At 43.0% G+C, this 25,578-nt stretch overlaps 1 protein-coding gene across 3 annotated transcripts in view; it reads right to left on the bottom strand.

The window, feature by feature from the left end:
• Positions 1–25,578, bottom strand: part of LOC126262435 (dystrophin-like) — a 121,465-nt gene that overhangs the window by 27,501 nt on the left and 68,386 nt on the right. For 2 of the 3 annotated variants that reach the window (XM_049959079.1, XM_049959080.1), the window contains exon 10: positions 21,605–22,166. The exons of the other annotated variant lie outside the window; for it this stretch is intronic. In XM_049959079.1, the coding sequence (XP_049815036.1) occupies positions 21,605–22,166 (562 nt within the window). The remainder of the gene's footprint in view (positions 1–21,604; positions 22,167–25,578) is intronic. 3 annotated transcript variants of the gene reach the window in all.

The following is a 25,578-nucleotide window of genomic DNA, read 5'->3' as shown; positions in this document are numbered from 1 at the left end:
GATAACCATGAAATGTTGGCGAGTGATCATCACGGAAGTGTATTTCTCGAAGAGTAAGACAGAATGCAGAATAGGAGGTAGCAAGATGTCGTATTTCTGGTAGGTGAAGATTGGGATGACATACATAAATAAGATGTCAGATTGCAAATTCCTTGACTTGCGCCAAAGGGTAGTTGGGTTTCGGGCTCTGCTGAATATATCAGGTGACCACTATAGGCAGGAGGTGGCTACACGGGTAGCAGGGGCTGTGTGGTGTGGACTGGGTGGTTTTTTAGGTTAGAGGTTCTCGGGAAAACACAATAAGGGCTTCAGTCACAAAGGGTGCTGGCCGAACACAGGAAGAACATAGATACAGGAACCACCAGTATAACAGCTGTAAATTGTTGTAACTGTGTTGGGAAAGTACCACAGCTCCAAACACTGATGCTCAAATCGTTATAGGCATTGAAAGCAGGCTAAAGCCAGAGATAAGCTCAGCCAAAATTTTTGTGAAGAACCTAATGGTGTTCCGAAAGGATAGGCTAAACACGGTTGGCGGTGGTGTGTTTGTTGGTGTTAGAAGTAGTTTATCTTGTTGCGAAATTGAAGTGGGTAGTTCCTGTGAGTTAGTATGGGCAGAGGTCATTGTTGGCAACTGGAATAAAATAATCATTGTATCCTTTTACCGACCTCCCAATTCAGATGATACAGTTGCTGAAAGGTTCAAAGAAAACTTGAGTTTGATTTCAAATACGTACCTGACTCATACAATTATAGTTGGTGGTAACTTTAATTTACCCTTGATATGTGGCGAAAATACATGTTTAATTCCGGAGGTACATATAAAACATCATCCAAAATTGTGCTAAATGCATTCTCTGAAAATTATTTTTAGCAGTTAGTTCTGGAGGCCACACAAATAGTAAACAGTTGTGAAAACACACTTGACCTCTTAGCAACAAATAATCCTGAGTTAATAACGAGCATCAAACTGGATACAGGGATTAGTGAACACAGGGTTGTCGTAGAGAGACTGAATATTGTAACCCCAAAATCCTCCAAAAATTAACGAAAAATATACCTACTCAAAAAAGTAGATAAAAATTCACTTGATGCCTTCCTGAGAGACAATCTGCACTCCTTCCAAATTAATGATATAAGTGTAGACCAAATTTGGCTTGAATTCGGAGAAATAGTATCGGCAGCAATTGAGAGATTTATATCAAATTAATTAACAAATGAGAGAGCTGGTCCTCCTTGGTACACAAAATGGGTCAGAACACTGTTGCAGAAACAACAAAACAAACACGCCAAATTTAAAAGGACACAAAATCCCCAAGATTGGCAATCTTTTACAGAAGCTCGAAATTTAGTGCTGACTTCAATGCAAGATGCTTACAACAGTTTCCACAACGAAGCTTTGTCTCGAAACCTGGCAGAAAATCCAAAGAGATTCTGGTCAAATGTGAAGTATGTTAGTGGCAAGAAACAATCAATGCCTTCTGTGCACGATACCAATGGAGATACTATTGAAGATAGTGCTGCCAAGCAGAGTTACTAAACAAAGCTTTCCAAAATGCCTTCACAAAAGAAGACAGACAGCAACTTAAATAACTTAATAAAAGCAAATCTTCTGGTCCAGACTGTATACCAACTAGGTTCCTTTCAGAGTATGCTGATGCATTCCCTCCATACCTGACAATCATATACAACCGTTGGCTCGACGAAAGATCCGTACCCAAAGACTGGAAAGTTGCACGGTTCACACCAATATTCAAGAAAGGTAGTAAGAGTAATCCACTTAATTACAGGCTCATATCATTAACATCAATATGCAGCACGATTCTGGAACATGTATTGTGTTCGAACATTATGAATTACCTCGAAGAAAACGGTCTATTGACACACAGTCAATATGGGTTTAGAAAATATCGTTCTTACGAAACACAACTAGCTCTTTATTCGCATGAAGTGTTGAGTGCTACTGACAAGGGATTTCAGATTGATTCCGTATTTCGGGATTTCCAGAAGGCTTTTGATACTGTACCACACAAACGGCTTATAGTGAAATTGCATGCTTATGGAATATCATCTCAGTTATGTGACTGGATTTGTGACTTCCTGTCAGAGAGGTCACAGTTCGTAGTAACTGACGGAAAGTCATCGAGTAAAACAGAAGTGGTTTCTGGAGTTCCCCAAGGTAGTGTTATAGGCCACTTGCTGATCCTTATCTGTATAAACGATTTGGGAGATAATCTGAGCAGACCTCTTAGGTTGTTTGCAGATGACACTGATACTTATCGACTAATAAAGTCATCAGAAGATCAAAACAAATTGCAAAAATATTTAGAAAAGATATCTGAATGATGCGAAAATTGGCAGTCGACTCTAAATAACGAAAGTGTGAGGTCGTCCACATGAGTGCTAAACAGAATCCGTTAAACTTCGGTTACACAATAAATCAGTCAAATATAAAGGCCGTAAATTCAACTAAATACCTAGGAGTTACAATTACAAACAACTTAAATTGGAAGGAACACATAGAAAACGTTGTGGGGAAGGCTAGCCAAAGACTGCATTTTATTGGTAGGACACTCAGAAAATGTAACAGATCTACTAAGGAGACTGCCTGCACTATGGTTGTCTGTCCTCTTTTAGAATACTGCAGCGCGGTGTTGGGTCCTCACCAGATTGGACTGATGGAGTACACCGAAAAAGTTCAAAGAAGGACAGCACGTTTTATATTATCACGAAATATGGAAGAGAGTGTCACTGAAATGATACAGGATTTGGGCTGGACATCATTAAAAGCAAGGCGTTTTTTGCTGCGAGAGAATCTTCTCACGAAATTCCAGTCACTACCTTTCTCCTCCGAATGCGAAAATATTTTGTTGACACCGACCTACATAGGGAGAAACAATCACAACAATAAAATAAGGGGAATCAGAGCTCGTACAGAAAGATATAGGTGTTTGTTCTCTCGGTGCGCTATACGAAATTGGAATAATAGAGAATTGTGAAGGAGGTTCAATGAACCCTCTGCCAGGCACTTAAATGTGTTTTGCAGAGTATCCATGTAGATGTAGACTCAGGTTGCGATGGGGGAGATGGCACCTCCGGGGGCACTGGAGGAGGGAGGGGGGGGCTTGTCTTGAGACTTACGTTCCTTCTTCCTCTCTTTCAAAGGTGGAGGGCAGGGTACAAAGGGAGTACAGATGTCTGCAAGATCTGGAACCAAAAGAGAGCAGGTGACCTTGGGGCACACAGATAATGTGTCTCATGGCTGAGTGGTGATAGGAGGCTTCCGGCCTGAAAGACGCCAGGGAAGGAGGTCCCAGGGGGAGCCCAATCACTGGCATGTGCTGAAGAAGGAGGGCAGTTCTTCTTCAGGCAGGGAGGGGGAGTGGCTCCCGGACGGGAGGGTAGGGGAGGACGGAACTGGGGTGAGGAAGAGGTAGGAGGAAGAAAAGATGCAACAGAGGCAAAGGTTGAAGATAGTGACACTGGATGGAGTGTCATACTTTTGACGAGCCTCAGCATAAGACAGGCGATCCAGAAACTTATATTCTGGGATCTTTTTTTCTCTTTTGTAAGCCAGGCAATCCAGTGAGTGAGGGGAGTGGCAGTCATGACAATGATACACACAGATGGTGGACCACAGGAGCCTTCCCTCATGGAATGGGTGTCCACTGTCACCACACAGAGGGTCTGCCATACAGTGGGAAGACCTATACCCAAAATTGAAGCACCAAAAGCATCTAATGGGTGGTGGGACACATGGATTCACATCACATCTGTAACATATAACCTTGACCTTCTCTGATAGGGTGTCCCCTCGAAAGCCAGAATGAAGGCACTAGTATCGGTGCAGTTGTCCTTGCGACACTTGTGCACACATCAAACAAAATGAACATGCATTACTCCAGATTAGCCCGGAGTTCATCAGTTTGCAGGATGAGGTCCCTATGAAAAGTCACTCCCTGGACCATATTCAGAGATTGGTGAGGAGTAATAGACACTGGGACTTTGCGAAGATGATCGCTGCGGACTGGGCAGCAGAGGAAGCGTTGATCAAAAGGGAGCCCGACCGCATCTTACTAAGAGACTCCACTTCACCAAACTTGTCATCGATATTCTTCACAAAAAAACAATGGCTTTGTGTGGCGAATGTGTCCCCATCTGTCCCAGTATAGACGAGGTAGCAGGAAACTGTTTCATCGCAAGATGGCGAGCCTGGCCCTCCTCCCACGGTATAGCCAGGGGAGGGAAGGCTGCCGGGTCACATGAAGCAACATTAAATGATCCTTCACCATTTGAAGAGACGGCTGTTTGAAAATGGCCAGATTTTTGCAGCTTGATACGCTTCAAGTGCCAAGCATGTGCCCTGATACCACCCACTCCGATCAGTAGCTCTTCCAGTGAGCGCCATCCAGCCACAGCAAGGGCTGACTGGGACTGTGGCCATTGCTGGGAGCTCCAATGCTCCAAGAAGAAAAGCAACAACTCGTTGGCATACATGGGGAGGGGACAGCTCAGGTATCAGTAGCGTGATTCCGGTGTTATCAGGGGGGTTAGCCAGATGGGTACATAACATCCCCACCATATGGACTGACTACAAGTGCTAGTGACCTAGCTGGGTGGAAGGGGGCTACAGCAAGGAAGGGAGAGGGGAAGGAAGGGGGAAGAGGAATTCACACCGTAGATGCTAGGGAGGAAGTTCTTCCCCAAATCCCAAATAGCTCACACTAAAAACAGAAAATTTAGATGTGGAGGTTAAACCTCAGGTGGCGACCTAAACCCCAAAAATGGTGAAAGAACAGGCAGAAGGAACAAAATTGCAAGCAATAGGGGGAACCAGCCGGAAAGCCAGGTCGATAAAATGAGAACGCCGAGAGAGGGGAAGGAGGGGGCAATGGGGAAGGAGCGAGGATAAGGAGGGAGGACAGAGTGAAGGAAATGCAGCCAACTGGCAATGGCTTGGGGGCCTCGTGTGCGCCACACACGAACTCACGAAAGAACCGTGAGTCCCCTGGAGGGCCTGCTGAGGAGCACTGCAGTCCTTGGTCCATGGATAAACCATGAAAATCCGCTGCATTATCTACAAATAGACCCGGCCTGCAGGCAGATCGGTGAGACTAGATTCGACAGGCAGGGCCTGCACATTAGTGGGAACCGAATGGCTTCAGATCAGTAGGCCCGATCCATTATGGATACCTGCAGAAAGAACCTCCACTTTTGGCCCATCATGGAAATCCATTTGTGTGACCAGCTATTCATGAGCCACAGACAGCATGTTGATGAAATGAGATCACGGTGAGGATAGGTAGCAACTCACCATAAAGACGATTGCCGAATCGCAGACAGGAATGTAGAAAAGACAATCGCAATATCACAACTAAATGTTCAGCCTTAGCTTTTGTCAGAAAACGAGAGCGCACACACATTCACACAATCACTCACACACAACTCAGGCAAACATGATCACCGTCTCCGGCCGTTACCTCTACAGTCTCTTAGAATTAGATCCAAACAAACCACTCCTGATGCTTCCCTACCTCTCATCAGCAGCTTCTAGGCTAGCCACAAGAAGTGATGCTGACTGCAAGCTGAGGGGCATGGTAGGATGAGGAGAAGCAGTAGGAATGAGGGAGTAGGGAAGTGGCACATGTACTTAGCTGCACCCAGCCAGCAACTACGCACGACACCTCAGTAAACAAACCATTTCATCAATTGAGACAAAAATGAGATTTTTGCAGTGTTTTCGTGTCCCTGACGTGTTTGAAATTCCCTGATAGTCCCTGGTTTCCAGAGTCTGTGGAAACCCTGATATGGGTCCTACATGATGAACAAAACTAAAATTAATATTGTTGGTGGTCAAGTCAAAGCCCTAAAGAGACATCTGTATAGAGATGCTGCTTGTTATTCATTAGGCAGACATCTGTGACCATTAACACGCATTACTGAGTCGAGCTTATGAGATGGCTTAGTGTGTAAAGGTTTACTTCAGATTTTGTTACAGAATTTCTTGTAGCAAGTAAAATGAAAAATAAGAACCTTGAGTGCACTGGACCACGATTAGAACTGAAAACACACTTTCCTTGCACCACAAGATATCTGCAGAACCACTGAGCTATTGAGACGCTGCTGAGAACTAGTATCCCTCATACCACTATTGGTAGCTGTACTTCATAATGCAATGTTAAAGATATGAAAAATTGTCACTTGAGTGAAGTACGAAATTCCTGGTGCCCAAAAATTAAATATTCTGGCTCAGTGTCTCATCTTACATGAGGATTATGTAGTATAAGCCATCAAAGTGGGAAGGAAATGCCAAGTGAATTTAGCAGAACAATGCAAGCCTACACACAGAAGTAAATGCACTATCACAGGGCTGCCAAATATTTGCAGCTATGTTGCCAATTCTTACCTGCACCAGGGGCATCTATGTAGCAAAATGCTTGTTCTACTGATACAGGCTCTTAGAGGGGAGGTGGCACCATGTTTGATTTTTCTGCTGCACTATCTCCTGATATTTTCTAACATCATTTTTAAAGCTTTCCACCATGGAAGGGTGCTGTAAATGCCATGCAGGGATAGGTTTCCACTCGTACATACATCACGAAATTTTGAAGTATAAATTTTCCACTGTGATTACAACTAATATAAATCTGGTACCGACAGTTTGTGAAGAAAGAATATTTCAGTGGAACAAAAATAACTGGAAATCAACCTTGCCCTTGAAGTCATGAAATACTATGATATCAGATACTTCACACCTCGAAATCAAATACATCAGTGTGCAGTGTTGTGCCCCATACAAGTAGAATTCCATGACAACCACAAGAAAGCAGAAGTATGTTTATGGGGGTGACATCAATAAGAAATACAATTAACTAACTATCCAATGCCACACAATAATCAATTCATTTGAGAATTCAGACCAGAAGAGAAGAAACTGAAACATATACTCATTAAGATACAAATTAAACTGTAGATGTGAGCAATGTCTAATTTGCAGTTTCAGCTTGAGATCTATATACATGCATAGTAACTGGCCTGTTCATTGCTTTCCTAATGTTCTTCTCTTGTTTGGTCCCTAAATGATGTAAAGAATCCAAATCTACGTCACTGATGGCTCCTGTGGATCTTTCAAAAGACCTTTTCTGTGTGTTGATGCTTGGTATTCGTAAGGCAGACCACTGTTCCTGCTCACATAAGGTTGCCAGAAGGCTTATGAATTGTATTCAAAATTGAAAGTCACAAGAGAAACGAGCACTTGATTACCCAGAATTCCTATGTTAGTTTACATAGCTATGTACATAAAAGCACGAAGAAACCATAATTTACTGATTTGCATAACTCACCCAATCAGCAGTGGAACAAAGTTAACAAACCTAGTCTACCGTTTACAGTTGTGACACTAAAACCAGGAGCTGAGCCAACGGCAAACTAAGGTTGGGCTCACAAATTCTTAGCTATCTGTAGGTTTGTTAGAGTCTATATTACATATTAAGATGTTGAGTAATATACTGTGAAGCAAATTTTTATCTGACATCGTGCTGTTACATCAACAGAAATTATTGCATTGTTCTGCATGCATCACCATCCTCCCATTGCTGTCTTTTCTTATTGGGTTAGGTAAATGTGTGTGTTTGGTATGGGAAAACAGCCAGCATTTCACTGTTCCAGGAATACTGGTAATGTTCATTGGTACCAAATAGTGATACAAGAGCCCTTGTGAATGAACCCATGACATTAATAATAAAATAATCATGAATGAAGTTTATTACATTACAGGAGGACGCTCATGATTAAAAACAAAAATAAATAAAAAATAGGATTATCATTCAGTCAGCACAATACAAAAGTTTTCTTATTGTCTTGTTTCTGAATTGAATTCTGGAGACTTGCTGAGTAAAAAGAAATAATGGAATACATTGATATTCCAACAAGGTCTCAACTAGCAACTACCCTTGCCTCAGATCATGACACGAGCATGGTGCCACGGAGCAAACATGACACTGCTTTTTTAGCTCTCTGCTATAGCTCTGTAGGCCTTTCACGATGTGAAATACAAAATTAGTTGAGATTTGAGCATGGAACGACTTTCCTAGGTTCAAAAAATTAATTTACGATCTCTCTGTCACATGAACACCATGACTACAGGGATTACTTTATCAGTACGAAAATAGAATATTGTGAGAATTTAGCAGGATCACTCAGCATCAATCCTGAAAGTGAGTGAACTGTTCATGCAATGCCATACATCATCAGCAATATTGCCCAGTCTCAGCTGCATGGGCAATATGGAGAACATCAAGGACTGTTCACAGTATCCTCACTGCTGTCCACAGACTGCTCCAGCCTGCCCTCAGTAAAGCTGTGCTACCAGATGCAAGTGTAAGAGATGGCTTCAGATCGACAGCAAATTACACATACAAATGAATTGCACACTTATCCTGTTCACCTTGAGGGGAAAGCTTATTTTAAGAACACTAAAAATGCATTGTGACAAATGAATGATATACCTATTTTCATTTATTTTTGATCATCAGCCTTCTTCTGTAATGCAATAAACTTCATTTATGATTTTTTGATTATTAATTTCATAGGTACATTCACAAGAGCTTTCCTATCACTATTTGGTACCAATATTTTTGAAAGAATGGAATGTTGGATATGTAGTCACACAGATTATGCATTGATTTCAGGGTAACAGGAAAAGCCCAATAAGAAAAGAGGACAAAGTGGGGCCTGTGATGCACACAAAATTCTGCAACAATTTTTGTCAATTTAACAGTGTGACAACACATAAATTCATATCACAGTATGTTTCTCAACACTCTAATACGCAGATGCAGGATGGACCCTGCCACAGCTATAGATAGCTATGATTTTCTGACCACAACCACAGTTTACTGTTATAATTTTACAACTGTAAATAGAAGACTGCCAACTTTGTTCCACTGCTGCCCGAATGAGTTATGCAAATCAATAAATTAGGTTTTCTTCGGCTTTTTTTTTTTTTTTTTTTTTTTTTTTTACATAGCTATGTATACTAACATGGGAATCCTAGGTAATCAAGTGTGTGTTTCACTTATGACTTTCAATTTCAAATACAATTCATAAACCTTCTGCTTGATCCAGAACTGTGTATGAGCAAGAATAGTGGTCTTATTTTCCATTTTATTTAATGGAGCTGCAAATTACTAGAAGAAATTCTTTACCAATACCTGAAGAAAACCGTTACACGCTACAACTTCTCATAAGCTTGACTTAGTGATGTGTGTTAATGGTCACAGATGTCCACTTTACGAATACAAAGCATCACTACTATACATACGTCTCTGTAGGGCTTCGACTTTACCACCAACAATATGAATTTGAGTTCTGATCATCTCATTGGACGAGAATAGTTGTGAAGTGAACATACTGATTACCACATTTCCAGTGAGCTAAATCTCTGCAGTAAAATTAGGCACCCCGATAGACATTTGCTGACACTAGCACTAGCAACTTCCTTCCACTCTAGGTAGCTTAAAATGGGCAGTTTTGTGGTTTGTACCTAATTGAATACCTTAATATCACGTTCAGTCACCATTAAGTTCTCAATGAATCCATATATGCACTTCAAAATATGCAGTGTGACTGTGCTGCTACAGAGCACACCTTGTGGGGCATTCACACTGTTTATTGTATATATTTACCATAAGGAATTGGACGATGACATTAACCACAGTTACTGTTGCTCGACAAAAAAATACAAATTCCTGAGAAATAAAACTGCATGAAGAATCACTTCTGAAAAGAAATGAAACAAGATGTAAAGCATCATTAAAAATATTAAACACTGTAGTGGGGTATTCTGGTTAGATCACAAATTACATAATTAATTTTGTGCCATTCTTATGTCTTGCAGATTCGTGTGATAATAATACTCATCAAATTAAAACGGACTGTCTGCTTCCAGTGGCATTGAGTGTGAAACACAAATTGTGGGCATTTTTGTGGTGTATCACTCAACAACAGTAAAGCATTTTATACTACCCAGAGCAATGAGTGGAAGCTCGCAATTTCAACAGAGGATGAGGGAGCGCAGTGTCACTATCGGGTCTCATTTAACAGAGCCCAGGCAGCTCTGGCACATGCAGTGTCACAAACAGACAGTCTGCAAAGAAATCTGTCAAACAAATGTTATTGGACAGACTTGTAATTACCAGTGTGTCAGAAAGTGAAATATGTTGTAGCTGTGTTACCATTACACTCATGACTTCAGTATTCAGACAGAAGGCACTATAAATTTTAGGCAACAAGTGGTTTCGCCACCAGATGTTGGATTCAGATGACACGCTGTTTACCACTAGACCACGGGTGCAGATGTCATACAACAGCTCTAACAGAAATTAAGATGTCCTCCAGAAACTGCTGCAGCCTACAAAGTTATCAGATTGTGCAGGTAGCCATGTTATTTGTCCCATGTTGCAATTGACACAGTGTTAGACTCTGGGTGACCAGTCATAGGCCAGGTCTATGTCACACAGTATACATGGTTACTTTAAAGTGAAAAAAGCTTGCCACAATATATTCAGACAACTTTGGTATAGTGAATATCACGATAAAGGATGATGCTTTCTGGAGCTCATCATCAACCCTTTTCATGAAATTCTGAACTTCAGTCACACATTCACTTCCCTACTCCTGTTGGAGTTCTTTCATGTCTATATCCATATTGGCCCAAAATGCTGAAACTCCTTTACAACAATTTAGTCCAACAATTTTTGTGTATCTCACTGTTGATAGCATATTCTTCAAGTAGTTTGGCAGTTAATCAGGAGTGTTCAATTTCGTGGCTTCTTGATAGTGTTTAAGGTGCCCTGCAAGTCCCTCCAGGGCTTTATGGATGTAGAAAGACAACAGTTTTTCACAGGATGTGGTCTGTTACTATTACTGCTTTCATCCACACTCACACACGTCTCAGGTGGACTGGCCATATGAGGTCAGTTTGGGGTTTGGGTGTTAATATTGTGTAATGGACTGCCCTGCGAGATCACTTTTAAATCAAACTTCCTCCAGTATTCCACTTTTCTAAGTAGACACTCAAGCTTGAGTACCCCATCAGCCTGAGATGGCAGTTGCATACAACATGAACAGAGTGAAACATCACTGAATTTGTCTCTTTTAGAACTATAAGACTAGCAGCGGAAATTAGTGCAGTTTCATTTGAAAAAGTGAAGTTCATACCAATAACTCTAATGAATATAGTTATGAAAAGAGACTATACATAATTTTGTGAGGACTTTTCCACAATTAATTTGGATGAAAACAAAATTATGATATCTTAGATGGTTCAGCTTCGTGGAGTCATTTGTATGTATGTACAGGATGAGACAGGAGGAACGGTACATGCTTTGAGGCATGATATTATTACTAACTGCGAACAAAAAACTATTTCAAATGGTTTCTGAGCTAGAAAACATTTCACATCACTTTTGTAAGTTTTTCTTGAATAACCTGTACCCTCCAATTTCCTACAAGAAATGTCTATTCATTATTTCTCTAGGACTAATAGTTTGCTCAAAGAAAGTGCAAGAATACTGAAAATATCACACAACTTGCAGGTGCTGTAGATTAAGTGGTTTATGTAGGACAATTTGAGATAGTTTCCCAACTTGATAGACAACAAATGTCCCATACCAAACTGTTTTCTGAACTTCCTCTACACTACTGTGGTACATTGTAAACAATGACAGAGTTCAAATAATACAGAAAAATAAATGACAATGTATATTAAATGTGTACTATCTCGAAAACCACTTGGAATAGGGCATACGTCCCAATGAAGTTTTTGTACAGAATCACTAATACAATCATTTCTCAAAGTAGCGCGTCTCTCAGCTTTGCCTTCAACGCTGCCTCATCTCACAATGCATCTATTCTTTGCGGGTCATCGTTAGCTCAACCCCTGCATTCAACTGGCTTCTGCGATATCTGGCTCAGCTCCCCAGAGGACCTCCTGGTAACCAGCCAGCGGGTGCAGAAGATAGCAACAGGGGTAACCTGCCAGTGAATGATGTACCATCACCGTCTGGACACCGACTAGGATCGAACATTGCCTCCGCCACCGAGATGGTTGTGCTCCCATAACCTGTGCTCCGAGCCTTAGGGCTTTGCGCTGTGGACAAGCTGTGCTGTTCATTAGATAAAACTTTAAATATGTACTTTGTTTTGAAGATAAACTTTTCATTGGTCAGCAGAATATAATCTACACTCTCAAGAATCTATTTTAGTTTTGTTGGAGAACAATCATTTGTGATGGGTTTTTCCTTCAAATTACTAAGAATAATTTCTGGAGAATGTTTCTTCTCATTTGTTGCATTTCGTCAGAAGCAGCAGACTGTGTTTGAAGTTTACATGTTCAAATAAACACATTTTAATTACACCTACTTGTGACCTAGTGGAAGTATTCCGACTGAGAAATACTTCACAAAGCAAGCACTTTCCCTCCAGACTCACCCTGTATGACTTATGTTTCTCGTTGTATTAAGCTGAAAGATCCTGTATCATTGTAATATGATTCTTGGATGAATAATTACAGCTATTACTACAGTACATAATAGCATAAGAGGAGCAGTTGCATGCAATATTTAATTGATCCTTATGATTATCTGCTGGTGCACCAAATCTATAACTTTATCACCCAACAGATAGAAATGTACTACTACTACTACTACTACTACTACTACTACTTCTTGTTGCTGGAACTACAGACACAGGCAAATTCTTAAAGCCCAATTATAAAAATTTAGGATGCGATTTTATGCAAAAGTTAATGTCCATAGTCCATACAGTCAATATGAGAATAAACAAATGTCATGTTCTCAGACTATGTCAAAGAAGGTTCACTATCACTATTCTGGTTTACACAATGACAACTTTTGAAGGCTTAGTCAAGAAAAAATAGTCAAAAATTGGCATCCACTGATGCTACCTGCTATCATTCCACTGACATTGCAAAGTAAATAATCTAATAAATCGAACTCTTTGTTTTGTATGAGAAATCTCATCCCATAACAAAGTTCTTTCCATAAAGCAAACTATAAAAACAACAATTTTGAATTGTACTGGGCCAGAGTGCCAATTATCCTAGCATGCAGATGTCCCATAAATGAGTAAACAACCAAATGGTAGAAAGCTAGACTGATTTCTCTGCACAACATACTTTCTTTTTATCTACGATAATGATCGAAGCAGACGAAATGAATTAAAATTTATGCTGCGGCCGGAACTCAAACCCGGGTCTTCTTGCTTGCTAGGCGGAAATGCTAACCATTACACTACCACAGCACGATGGTCATCATTGCTGCACAAACCGAGTGCCCTCCCCAACACAAACTCGGCTTAGGTAGTTCATGCAGCAATGTTGACCATTGTGCTGTGGTAGTGTAATGGTTAGCATTTCTGCCTAGCAAGCAAGAACACCTGGGTTCGAGACCTGACAGCAGCACAAATTTTAATTCATTCCGTCTGCTTTGATCATTATCGTAGATAATAAAAAGAGACTTAAATGTCTCAGGGGAACATTTAATTATACTTTTTTTTGTTTTTGTCTTTTTTTAGAGCACAAAAACAACTAAGGTCATACACGTCCATGTCAGAACTGTAGAACACAAAGAGAGGAGTTAAAATCGACTACACATTAATACCAATCCATGGAAGAGAAGACAGCTAAAAACAGGGATGTTGAGAAAGGTCTATAAAATATGCCACAGAGAAACGGAGGTACCGACCTAAAAATTAAGTAGCCTTCGCCATATTACTGCGACAGATAAAAAATAAAATGCGGTTGACAGCCAATGCATCGTTCACTAAAACTGCTGATAACTCAAATGGCAAACACAAACGAGAGCGCAAGTGGTTAAAAAAAAGGGCATTCCATCAGGAAATGGTGGACCATCAAAGAATGAGCACAATGCGCACTAAGTGGCGGGGGAGCGCCACTTAACAAATGGCAATGGCTAAAAAGACAGTGCCCGATATGCAACCTAGCTTAAATGATCTCCTCACAGCGAGACGGCTGAGAGGAGGTCGTCCAAGCTGCTGAGAAACGCTGAATAACCCAGAGCTTGTTCCCATGAAGGGTGTACCAGTGGTGATACCAAAACGGCACTACCTGCTGACAGACGGCAACACAGAGGTAACCTGAGGGAATATGAGAACTAGTGGGTTGAGGTACGAGGACTGCAGCCTTGGCAGCAGCCTCGTTTTCCGTCAGACTGATGTGACCAGGAACCCACATAAGCATCAAAGTATTTCCATCAAGATTGAGCAAGTGACAGCTTTCCTGGACCGGCAGCACTAAGGGATGGACAGTTTACAGCACACAGAGGCTTTGAAAGGCACTGAGAGTGTCTGAGCAGGTGACGCAATTGAAAAGCTTGTGTCGCCAGTTGTACTGCGTGGCCCGATACAGGGCGAAGAGCTCTGCTGTAAATACTGAGCAGTGTTCCGGAAGCTGATACTGAAAAACATCAGTGCCAATGACGAAGGCACACCCGATGCCAAGGTCAATCCGAGAGCCATCAATGTACACAAAGGTAATATCGTGAAGTTTCATGCAAAGTTCATGAAACTGAAGGTGATAGGGTAAGGCTGGAGTTGTGTCCTTAAGAAGCAAACGAAGGCCAAGATGAACATGAGCCACTCCATGATGCCAAGGTGGTAAAGGAAAAGTTGCTGGTAGTGTGAAGTTAAGCTGCCGGAGCAAGAGCCAAAAGTGAACCCCAGGAGGTAACAGAGAAGACGGATGTGCTCCATATTGGTGATCAAAGGAATCATCGAAGAAGGAGTCATAGGATGGGTTGCCACACATGGCAGGCAAGCAGCATACATATCTGCTGAGGAGAAATTCACAGCAGTACAACAGTGGTAGTTCGTCAGGTTCTGCATACAGACCCAAGATGTAAAGATGGTGGAGGAAAACAACTGTGCCACCAAAACATTCATAAAAACAGTTTTATCAGTGGAAAAACGAAAGCTATTGTAGATGCTCCATGAGTGAGACAATCAAGACATCGCTGAAGACGGCACTCAATGAGACAAGTCCATAGAGAACTGCAATATATGGAAAAATTGTCAACAAAAAGGGAGCCGGAGATTCCCGGCAGGAGACAGGCCATTATAGGGTTAATGGTGATAGCAAATCGGAACCCTGATGCACACTAGTTTCCTGGATAAAGGTATATGACAAGGCACAATCCACACCTACCTCGAAAACTAAATCTTTTAAATATTGCTGAACGAAATGGGGCATGCAGCCACAGAAGCCACACCTGTAGAGAGTATGGAAGATACCAGTCCTCCAGCAGGTGTCGTAGGCTTTTTTCAAATCAAAAAACATGGCCATATTCTGGGATTTCCGCAGAAAACCATTAATGACATGGGTGGACAAAGGGACGAGTTGGTCACTGCAGAACGGCATGCTCAAAATCCACATTGTGCAGTGGTTAGTAAATTGCGAGACTGTAGGCACCATACCAGCCAGGTATGAATCATACGTTCCATCACCTTGCAACCACAGCTGGTGAGAGAAATGAGGCGGTAGCTAGAAGGAAGGTTTTTGTCCTTGCCGGGCTTAGGGATAGGTATGACAGTGGCTTAACGCCAGTAGATTCGGTTGTATGTATGAAGCATAAAGGTCTGCAACATCTGAATGTGAATGTTGTTTCGCCGTGGGGTGGAGGATTGGGATGAAGTGAGAACATGATCTAGCTACATCATTGTAAAGATGGCATTGTAGCACTCATGACTCAGAGAAGAGAAGGTTATTGTCTGAGACTCCTCCACTCGTTTCCAATGGAGGAAGGCAGGGTGATGGTGGGAGGAGCTTGAAATCTCTGCAAAATGGCAGCATGAGGTGTTGGAGATAGCAATAGGGTCCAAATGACATTGTCTGCTGCTGACAGGCCAGAAACTGGGAAACACTTCTTGGTCCCAGATAGCCGTCGGAGGCTGGCCCACATGAAGGAAGAGGGAGTGGAACTGTTAAAAGAACTAATGAATGAAATCCAGCTAGCTTTTTTGCTATTGTGAAGAATGCGATGACACTGTGCATGCAACTGTTTATAATGAATGCAGTTTGCCATCGTAGGAGAATGGTTAAAGACGTGGAAGGCACGTCTCCATACGTGAATTGCATCGTGGCATGCCTCAGTCCTCCGAGGGACCGTGGTAAAGAGGAAGTACGAGGAATGGAACATTCTGCGACGGTAAGGATAATGTTTCTAAGGTATTCTACCTGGTCATCACAACTGGGGAAATGTTCATCCATTTGGGTGTGCAGATAAGTGGAGTATAGGAGTCAGCAAACAGACAGCACACAGAAAATGGTCACTCAAATATGCATCAGTGAGAACGGACCACTCGAGATGAAGAGGAAGCTGGCAGTGCAGAAAGATAGGTCCAAATGGTAATAGGTGTGCATGGAGTCTGAAAGGAACGTGGGTGCTCCTGTGTTAAGGCATAGGAGGTTAAGTTGACTGAGGTCAGCCAAGAGGGCACCTCTCAGACAGATTCAGGGACAACCCCAAAAGGGATGACACGCATTAACCTCACCGAACGACAGAAATGGGTGAGGTAGCTGCCCAATAGGGTGGAGGAAGTCTGCCCTTGTGATACAGAATGGCAGAGGGATGTAAACAATACAAAGAGAAAAGGTCAAGTGAGGAAGGAAAGGGCGAACTGCAACAGCTTGAAGGTGGGTAGTCAGGGAAATGGATTGACTATGAACGTCATCCCGTATGAGCAACACGACTCCCCCATGAGACAGAATGCCATCCTCGGGGAAATGGTCAAATCAGACTGGAAAGAAATGCGAGAGCTCAAAGCGGTCATGAGAACGCAATTTTGTTTCCTGGAGGCAGAGAACAAGCAGTTTCTGTGATTCTAAGAGTAGCCCTAAATCCTCTTTGTTCGATCAAAGGCCATGAACATTCTATTGAAGGACAGTCATAATGAGGAAAGGTGGAAAGAACAAATGAAGGGATGTCACCTCGGTGGCTGCTGAATGCTAGCCTTCAAAGACTCGCTGCTACAGGGCGCAGAGGCTGGAGGATGCTGCTCCATGAGATCTACAGAGGTATCGGCATTCTCCCTCTGTTGATCTGCGGAGTCCAGGGCACATAAATGGTTAGCGGCACTCACCAGTGACAATGAGGTCGGTTGGACGAGGGTATCATATGGTGACATTATAGAAGAGGGTCTCTGAGTCAGCAAAGGAGAAGACCGTTTGCCTTTCTTTGACTTCTTGGAGCCTTTCCAGTTGGCAGAAGAAGACTCAGATGTTTGCTGGCTGGAGGGACGTAGGAATTCTTCACGAGAGTATTCCTTCTGTCCTTTCCTGTCTGCTGGTTGTGTAGCAGGTGACTTTGCCCCAGGAGGCAAATGTTTGGTGGCTTGTTGAACAGCTGGATGAGATGGCGATGCTACCATGACACTGGGCAATGTCACAACTGCAATGCTGAATTTGAGGTTGCACGCCTGTGTGGCCATGTCCTTCATGGAGCAAGATATAGCAAGAAAAGTACTGTAAGTGCCAGCTGGTAGAAGACAGGGTTTGCAACTAGCCAATAACTTGCAAGTGACCAGATAATGCAATTTTTCCTTTGTCCAGATCTGCTGGACAGCCCATTCATCGAGATATACGGGACAACCACGAGAGGAGGCGGCACGGTCGCCATTGCACTTGATACAGTGGAGAGGAGGGTGCAGACAATCACCCTTGTGCACATCCCTACCACAGGTTACATATTTGGCTGGGTGCCGGCAAGACATTCCAATGTGATTGAAATGATGACACTGGTAGCAGCGCATCAGGTTCAGAATGTACAATCGGACTGTGATAACTCCATAGCCTGCTTTGATCTCGGATGGAAGCACCAAAGGTGAGAAAAAGAGTGCATGTGGGCATCGACCTTCTTCATCAACCCATGGACGGTAATGACACCCTGATCAGACAGGTGCATTTGGATTTCTGCCTCAGTCAGCCCATCGAGCCGACCAGTGTGGCCGAGAGGTTCTAGGCGCTACAGTCTGGAAACACGCGACCACTCCGGTCACAGGTTCGAATTCTGCCTCGGGCATGGATGTGTGTGATTTCTTTAGGTTATTTAGGTTTAAGTAGTTCTAAGTTGTACGGGACTGATGACCTCAGAAGTTAAGTCCCATAGTGCTCAGAGCCATTTGAACAATTTTCAGCCCATTGAGCAGCCTAGTGTAAACAACACTATGGGAAGAATCGAGAGTTCTATGGGCCTCAACACGAACAGGATATCCATGGAGAAGCGAAGCAGCAAGCAGTTCTTGTGCTTGAGAATCCAAGTAGTCTCCAAAAGCAAAGTGCCATTGTGTACACGAGAGCAGGATTTCGCAGGGCCGGCAATCGCATTTCTGAATGAGAAACAGATTTACCGTTGCAAAGGACCGACTGTCTTCACTCCATGAAACCACGAGGAACCGTGTTGCAGCTGGTAGGGTCTTTGAATCAGATGCTTCATTCCATTTACATGTGATAGACATGAACTGCTTAGATCACGATTGGCTCATTGCAAGAAAATCCCCCATGATTGACAGCGTCTCCAGTGGTGCGCTCCTTCCAACTGGGGGCTCCCCTCAGAGGGGTCTCATCCGTCTTAGGTAACTGTTCACACCTCCTGAACACCTGACAGAGGGGCCAATCGGCAATTTGGGAAGGTAGCAGCTCAGGCAATCACCACTCCCTAGGCGTGGCCTGTACCAGGGGGTACGTGCGAATCCTACCTGTGGACCCGGGGCTGGCAATTACGTGTTACCCAATCACCTGTTACACGTCAGATGCTTGGGTTGGCCTTCAGGAGAGCACAGGGAGGCAGAAGAAAAGGAGGAGCTTCAAACACAGAAGCAGAGGAAGGATTGAAGAAGGTGAACAAAGAAAGGAAGAAAAGAACGAAAAACAGTGGTGAGACTGTTCTTATGTTAGCTATTGAAAATGCGGAAATAGTAAGAGGATAGACATGCAGCATGGAAGGAAAAAGGTGCTGCAAAGGATGAGGCCCCATGGTAACCAAGCACGAACCTGCCAAACAGCAGCGAGCCCCCTGATGAGGAGGGGAGGAGGAGGAGATGTGATTGTGAAACAAGTACAAATCTTCACTCAAGTTCCCTTGATAAATTGTTCTGCTGTACTGTCTGTACAATCAGGTCACCTGTTTTGATAAATATGATGAATTCAATATTTCGTATACATTATCTTCTAAAAAGGAAAAGGAAATCAGAATGCAACATACTGGTGATGACAAGATCATTAGAGATCTAGCAAAAGCTTGAATAGGATAGGAGTAGGTGGAAGAAATCAGCTATGACTTTTTCAGAGGAACCACATCTTGCATTTCTCTTAATCAGTAGTCACTCCAGTAGTGAGCAGAGATGTCATGGGCAACCTGGAGTTCAGAGGGGAACTGAACAGAGCAATGGGTGTGCTGGATCACCGTTCAGCCAAGCCTGCTTGGTCGACAGCCCCATCTGGCCCCCCACCTATGACGACTGGAGACGCTGGTGTGGCAGACCGCCATTCAGAGGAGCTTGCTCATCCGATTGTCTCTCTGACCCGCCGTCTAGAACGACCTGGCCACCGTCCGTGGACTACGATACGGATGAAGATTACATGATAGTGCACGATGCACCCACTATGTCATTCCCGGCCGCCGAGAGGACGCCAAGCGAGGCCAGTGTGCAGCCTTGCCTGAATGGCAAGCACCACAAACGGCCAATCACCGCAGCGCCAACTGTCATCAAAAAGGCACCCCAGAAGAAGAGGCAGCTCGGTGTGCGGCCAAACCCAGGAAGATGCCTTCCCCCCCACCCGTGGCTACTGGTAACTGTTACGAAGCGATAGACGAGCAGTCGGAGGAGCCAGCAGCACCCCAGCAGACCGAGACCACGGCCGCTGCCCATGCTGGCCACTCGAAAGAAGAAGCAACTGTCTCCCATTCAGACACTACCACCGGACGGTTGCAGTGACGGCTGCCTACCGTAGTCACTGAGGTGGTCAAAGGCTTTAAAGGTTTCCTGCAGCTTATGAAGCAGCGGACGACTGCAGAATTCACAGTGCAAGCAAGAAGGTGGAACCAGAACTCCTGAAAGGTGAGATGGCATGGCTTGACTTTGGCGTGCGCAATGTGACACGCGTCAAGTCCCCAGTCACACACAAGGAGTTGCCTTCTCTGCTGGTGATCATGACCGACACCCCAGTGAACAGGCGGCTCTACCAGCTGCAACGGGTGAGCAACACTAAGGTCACTGTTGAAAATCTAAAGCAGAAGAGGAGCATAGTGCAGTGCTTCCGTTACAAAGGGATGGGCCACGTGGCTCGCCACTGCTCCTTTCCTGAGGCGTGTATGAAGTGCGTAGGCAACCATGCAGGCAGAAACTGTCCGATACCAAGGATGCACAAGCCCAAGTGTGCAAAGTCTGGTGGCCCACATGTGGCGAGTTACTGCAGCTGTGAAGGTATCAAGGCTGCTGTTGCTCGCCAACATGGGCAGCAGACACAGAAGACTGCCAACCGCTCCCTCCACCATCCGCACCCAGGCACACAGGCAGCGAGGCAGCTGACAAACACAAGGTCAACACCAATGCTGCCACCTCCGCCTCCACTGAAGGGGGCAACGGAAGACATGCTCGATAGGGCGCACCTGAAGATCTGCACTTCGATCCCCCCAGGGCAGAAACACACAAGGAGGAAGCCTCATCAATGGGAGGCAACAGAAGTGGCAACACACCAGCAGCCACTGGCAATCAAGTTGCACCCAGCCACAGCAGTTGTCTCTACACACTCTGCAGTAATCAAAAACGTCTCACACCTGGCCGAAACACTGCAGAGTTGCAGAGGCAGTGATAACCACCATGCCGGCGACTGCCCAGCAGCCGTTGCAGTAGAGCACTACGTACGCCGTCTGCACAGAGAGCAGCAAGACCCGCCTGTCATGGGCCGCCACAGCTGACTGCAAAGCAGGCAGCAAAGATGAAAACTTGAGAAGGGAAAACACTGAAAAGACAAGAAGCAAGCATCACCGCTACATAATCACAGAAGATTTGGAAGTAAAGTAGGACCAGCCTACTAGGACTCCGCCTACCCAGGGGATGAGGAGCCCCGATGAAGCCCGGTCGTCGTCTTAATCAGTTGTACAATTCGTGAAAATCTACATCTGGATGGCCCGATGAGGATGTGAACTCTCGTCTCTGTCTCCCTCCCCCCCCCTCTCTCTATTTATCTATCTTGTTTTAAATGCACCATCTCACCCAATCTCAACATCCTATGGTGCTTTACCACAGCTCACTTCAATGCCTATGCTTATCTTATCTCGTGTCAAGACATAATCTGTGTCAGTAATTTATTAAACAAATTTAGTTTGTTTGCTGTGCATGTAATTCATTACTGTGATGTGCTGTTCTAAACACATTAACTTGTCCCTAGGCACATGAAACAAGCCTCCAACAGTTATCAACTTAATGAACACAAATTTTTAAACTTCTCAGTAACTTAAGTGCCAATAAAATAGTGTGAGAAAGTAAACACTTCTGTAATACATACCATCAAAATGGAAGTTTAATGAAAGAACCTTCTGAAGTCTCTCCACAATTTCATCAATGCAGGAGGGTGTTTGTTTACATTTTTCATGTAAACTATGTACATTCTGTATCGTCTCTTCCCTAAAATCACCTGTATTTGTTACACTGTATGTACAGTTTGTTATTGGTGCACACTGCAGTGACAGCACCCGTGGACTGTTCAACCAAGAAGACAGTTCACTAGATGTCAAGAGGTCGCCTTCAACACTACAGTCATCCAGTACCCTAGTATTCTTTGAGTATGTACAGTTATTCGGCACACGAGGACGACATGTCACCGATGTTAGATTTGACAACTCATCTTGACGGCAATCTTCAGATAAATCAGAGAAATGGAAGTTTATTTTCTTTAACTCATTGTTGAAATCACTATCTTGCTTTACAATTGGGCTGAGATTGGCAATGCTTGGTTGTGATGACATAAACACATTACAGAATCGATGCTGAGCTGGCAGAATGGGAGTGCTTTCAATACAAGCTAGTGGCCGGCGAACATTCGAAGACTGTATGTAAGAGATGTATTCCTGTAGGTAGAGAAAAAATGTGTATCAAGCTTCGTATTCTAACACACAAAAACTGTCAGTTTGTTTTTGAGGTGTCACAAATCAATGACTGGTGTAGCAAAAGTTTCATGCAATACTCAATAAAAATTTCACAATACACCAATAATATACAAGAAATAAATTAAAAAGTTTATAAAATTGCTTATTTGTTTAGAGATAAATATGCTGGTTAAATTTCTGTGTCTGTTGCAAACACAAAAATAGTGCGGAACCCTTACAACGTTCTTATAAGTAAGGAAACAGGCATGCAAAAAATAAATGGAACTTCTGTTGAAAGTTGTGCCTTCAGCAGTAAATGCAACTATTGGTGCTGACACAAAAATTAACAAAATTTATGAAGACATAGTACAAAATGGAGAACTTTTTCTGGTCATGACAAATAGAATTCTAGGAAAGTAGAATGATCCCGGGTACTTGTATGAAGCCAGTTTTTGTACTACTCCATGAAAACGTAATAGCCCTTTAAAAGTCAAGACCTTTCATCTTTTTCTCCTCTTTGCTCCATGACAAGTGGGTTCCCTGCATCCTGGAGTCTGACTGATGTGAGCCTCTCCTCGAGCTTCTGAAACCCTTGATGAAGGAACTAACAGCCCAAAAACTAGGAACACAATATTTCTACTTTTATTAAGTCTATAGGCAGTACTGAAATTTTGACTCCTGGTGATAATTATTAGTCAGTCATATCATCTTCTAGTAATTTCACAGATTTTGTAAGATGAATTTGCCTTTTTTTTTATACATAAAATAATTATTAAATTGTAATTCCATGAATTTAACACAGTCAACATCTTCTATCTGCAACTACTCACACTTTATATGAATGCTGGGTAGAAATCTTTAGTAGGTTCTGAACAGCACAAAGTGAGTCTTTTCAAAGCCTAATGAGAAAGAATTGGCAATAAGCCATACATTAATATAAGAAAAAAAACAGTCATTTTGAAGACTTTTATATGCTATCATATATAATTTTGTATCATCTGCAATGTGATCTTAGAATATGGCAATGTTAATGATGAAAAGGGACTAAGATGGAACCTTGTGGACTGCCAAATGCTGTTACTTTTCAGTTGAATGATGTCTGCTAACTTAAACTATGAGTCTTTGGCACTGACACGCTATGCTGCTGATTAGAAAGGTGCACAATGACATTAAAAAATCAGTAAAACAAGATGTAGGACATGCACAGGTCAAGGTAGAGCTGCAATGAGTCCGTCATGGAGACTTTCTCAACAAATGCATCAGTATGATTGTTGCTTATGACGTCTACACAGACCAGTGACCAGACGAGCACCACTAAGGGTCCTGCTCTTTGGAGGTCGAATGGAAGACTGTGATTGGCACTGAGTAATAAATGACTCAAGAGAATGGCTGCCAATCACTTTTACCATGGTGACTGCAGCATGCACAGTGATGGATGTCTCCCCACCAGGCAGGGGCATCAGATGTGAGGCACTGCTGTGGCCTCCAGTGGCCTTGTGACAGCCAGCATGTTAAACTACTGAAAGAATAAATGCATATCAATATATTTTTGGCAAGTTGTTTTCTTTAAATGTGTCAGAGTTATGAGTATGGCTACTAAAACTGCCATGTAGTAACCTGAATATTAAAATTTTTATCAATAAATGCTTAGCCAACCTTCTCATTGTCCTTCGAACAATTGTTATATCCACTGAAAGTCATGGGACAGCGATAGGCACATATACTTATGGCAGTAGTACCACATACATAAGGTATAAAATGGGAGTGCATTGGCAGAGCCATCATTGTTGGAGCTAGGCGCGTGGGGCATTCCATTTCGGAAATCGTTAGGGAATTCAATATTCCAAGATTAACAGTGTGCCGAGAATACCAAATTTCATGCATTACCTTTCACCTCGGACAATGCACTGGCCGATGGCCTTCACTTAAGGACAGAGAGCAGCAATGTTTGCATAGAGTTGTCAGTGCTAACAGACAAGCCACACTGCATGAAACAACCACAGAAATCACTGTGGGATGTATGACAAACATATCATTTAGGGCAATGCAGTGAAATCTGGTGTTAAAGTGCTTTGACAGCAGACAACCAATGTGAAGGCCTTTGCTAACAGCATGACAGTGCCTGCAGCATCTCTCCTCGGCTCATGACCATTTTGGTTGGAACCTTGATGACCGGAAAACTGTAGCCTTGTCAGATGAATTCCAGTTTCAATTGGTAAGAGCTGATGGTTGGGTTTGAGTGTGGCAGAAAACCCACAAAATCATTGACCCAAGTTGTCAACAAGGCACTGTGCAAGCTGGTGGTGGTTCCATAATGGTGTGGGCTGTGTTTACACATAATAGACTGGGTCCTCTAGGCCAATTGCTACTTGGAGACCATTTGCAGTCATTCATGGACTCCATGTTCCTAAACAATGATGGAATTTTTATGGATGACAATGTACTATGTTGCCAGCCTACAATTGTTTGCGATTAGTTTGAAGAACATTCTGGGCAATTTGAGTGAACGATTTGGCCACCCAGACTGCCCGACATTAATTCCATCGAACATCTATGGAACGTAATCAAAAGGTCTGTTTGTGCACAAAATCCTGCACTGGCAACACTTTCACAATTATGGACAGCTATGGAGGCAGCATGACTCAATATTTCAGCAGGGGACTTCCAAAGATTACCATAAAAGACAAATGATAGATATGGTTCTATGATAGCAGCAATAATGTTTAAGGCAATTGTAAAGAGATCAGCTTTCAGGACTGCAACCTTTGGAACTCTGTTATCTTGTAAACACTGATTACTAACATTCTAGCCTGAAAGTGCCAATGCTGTTAAGATATTCTTAATAAAAGAGGGTACATTGCCTAAAGCCTCCACGCAGTCATGATGTGGTGTCATCACACTATATAGTACGTCCTTTCGTAAAATGAAAACTTGTCAGGTGCAAACAATATACAAGTATCGGCTTTTGAGCTCAGTATTTGAATCAATATTGATTTTTGTTCTGTTGGTATTAGAATGTGGCCTATGTTAAACAGCTATCAAGTTTGGAGTTAGTATCTGGGTCTTTATAACTCTGATCATCTCTACAGCATTAGCAGACCAAACAGAAACATGCCCTAGAGCATGACCTCAGCATTAGGAGACCAAACAGAAACATGCCCTAGAGCATGACCTCAGCATTAGGAGACCAAACAGAAATATGCCCTAGAGCATGGCTTAACACGCACTGAACACAAATTTACAAGGATCATTAAGATGCTTTGCTATGGTCAGTAATGTAGTGAAGCACTTTACTGTGTATGGTTCAGTTCCCGGTGAGCTACCTTTGCAATGTGGTAGCACATTCCTAGTTTGTAATAGCACCATTATGAGTAAGGATGGTTCGAAGTCCACA

This window comes from Schistocerca nitens, chromosome 6 (genome assembly GCF_023898315.1).
Source record: "Schistocerca nitens isolate TAMUIC-IGC-003100 chromosome 6, iqSchNite1.1, whole genome shotgun sequence".
NCBI classification, from domain to species: Eukaryota; Metazoa; Arthropoda; class Insecta; order Orthoptera; family Acrididae; genus Schistocerca; species Schistocerca nitens.
Note: the sequence above shows the minus strand (reverse complement) of the source record. Positions and strands in the feature narration are given on the sequence as shown.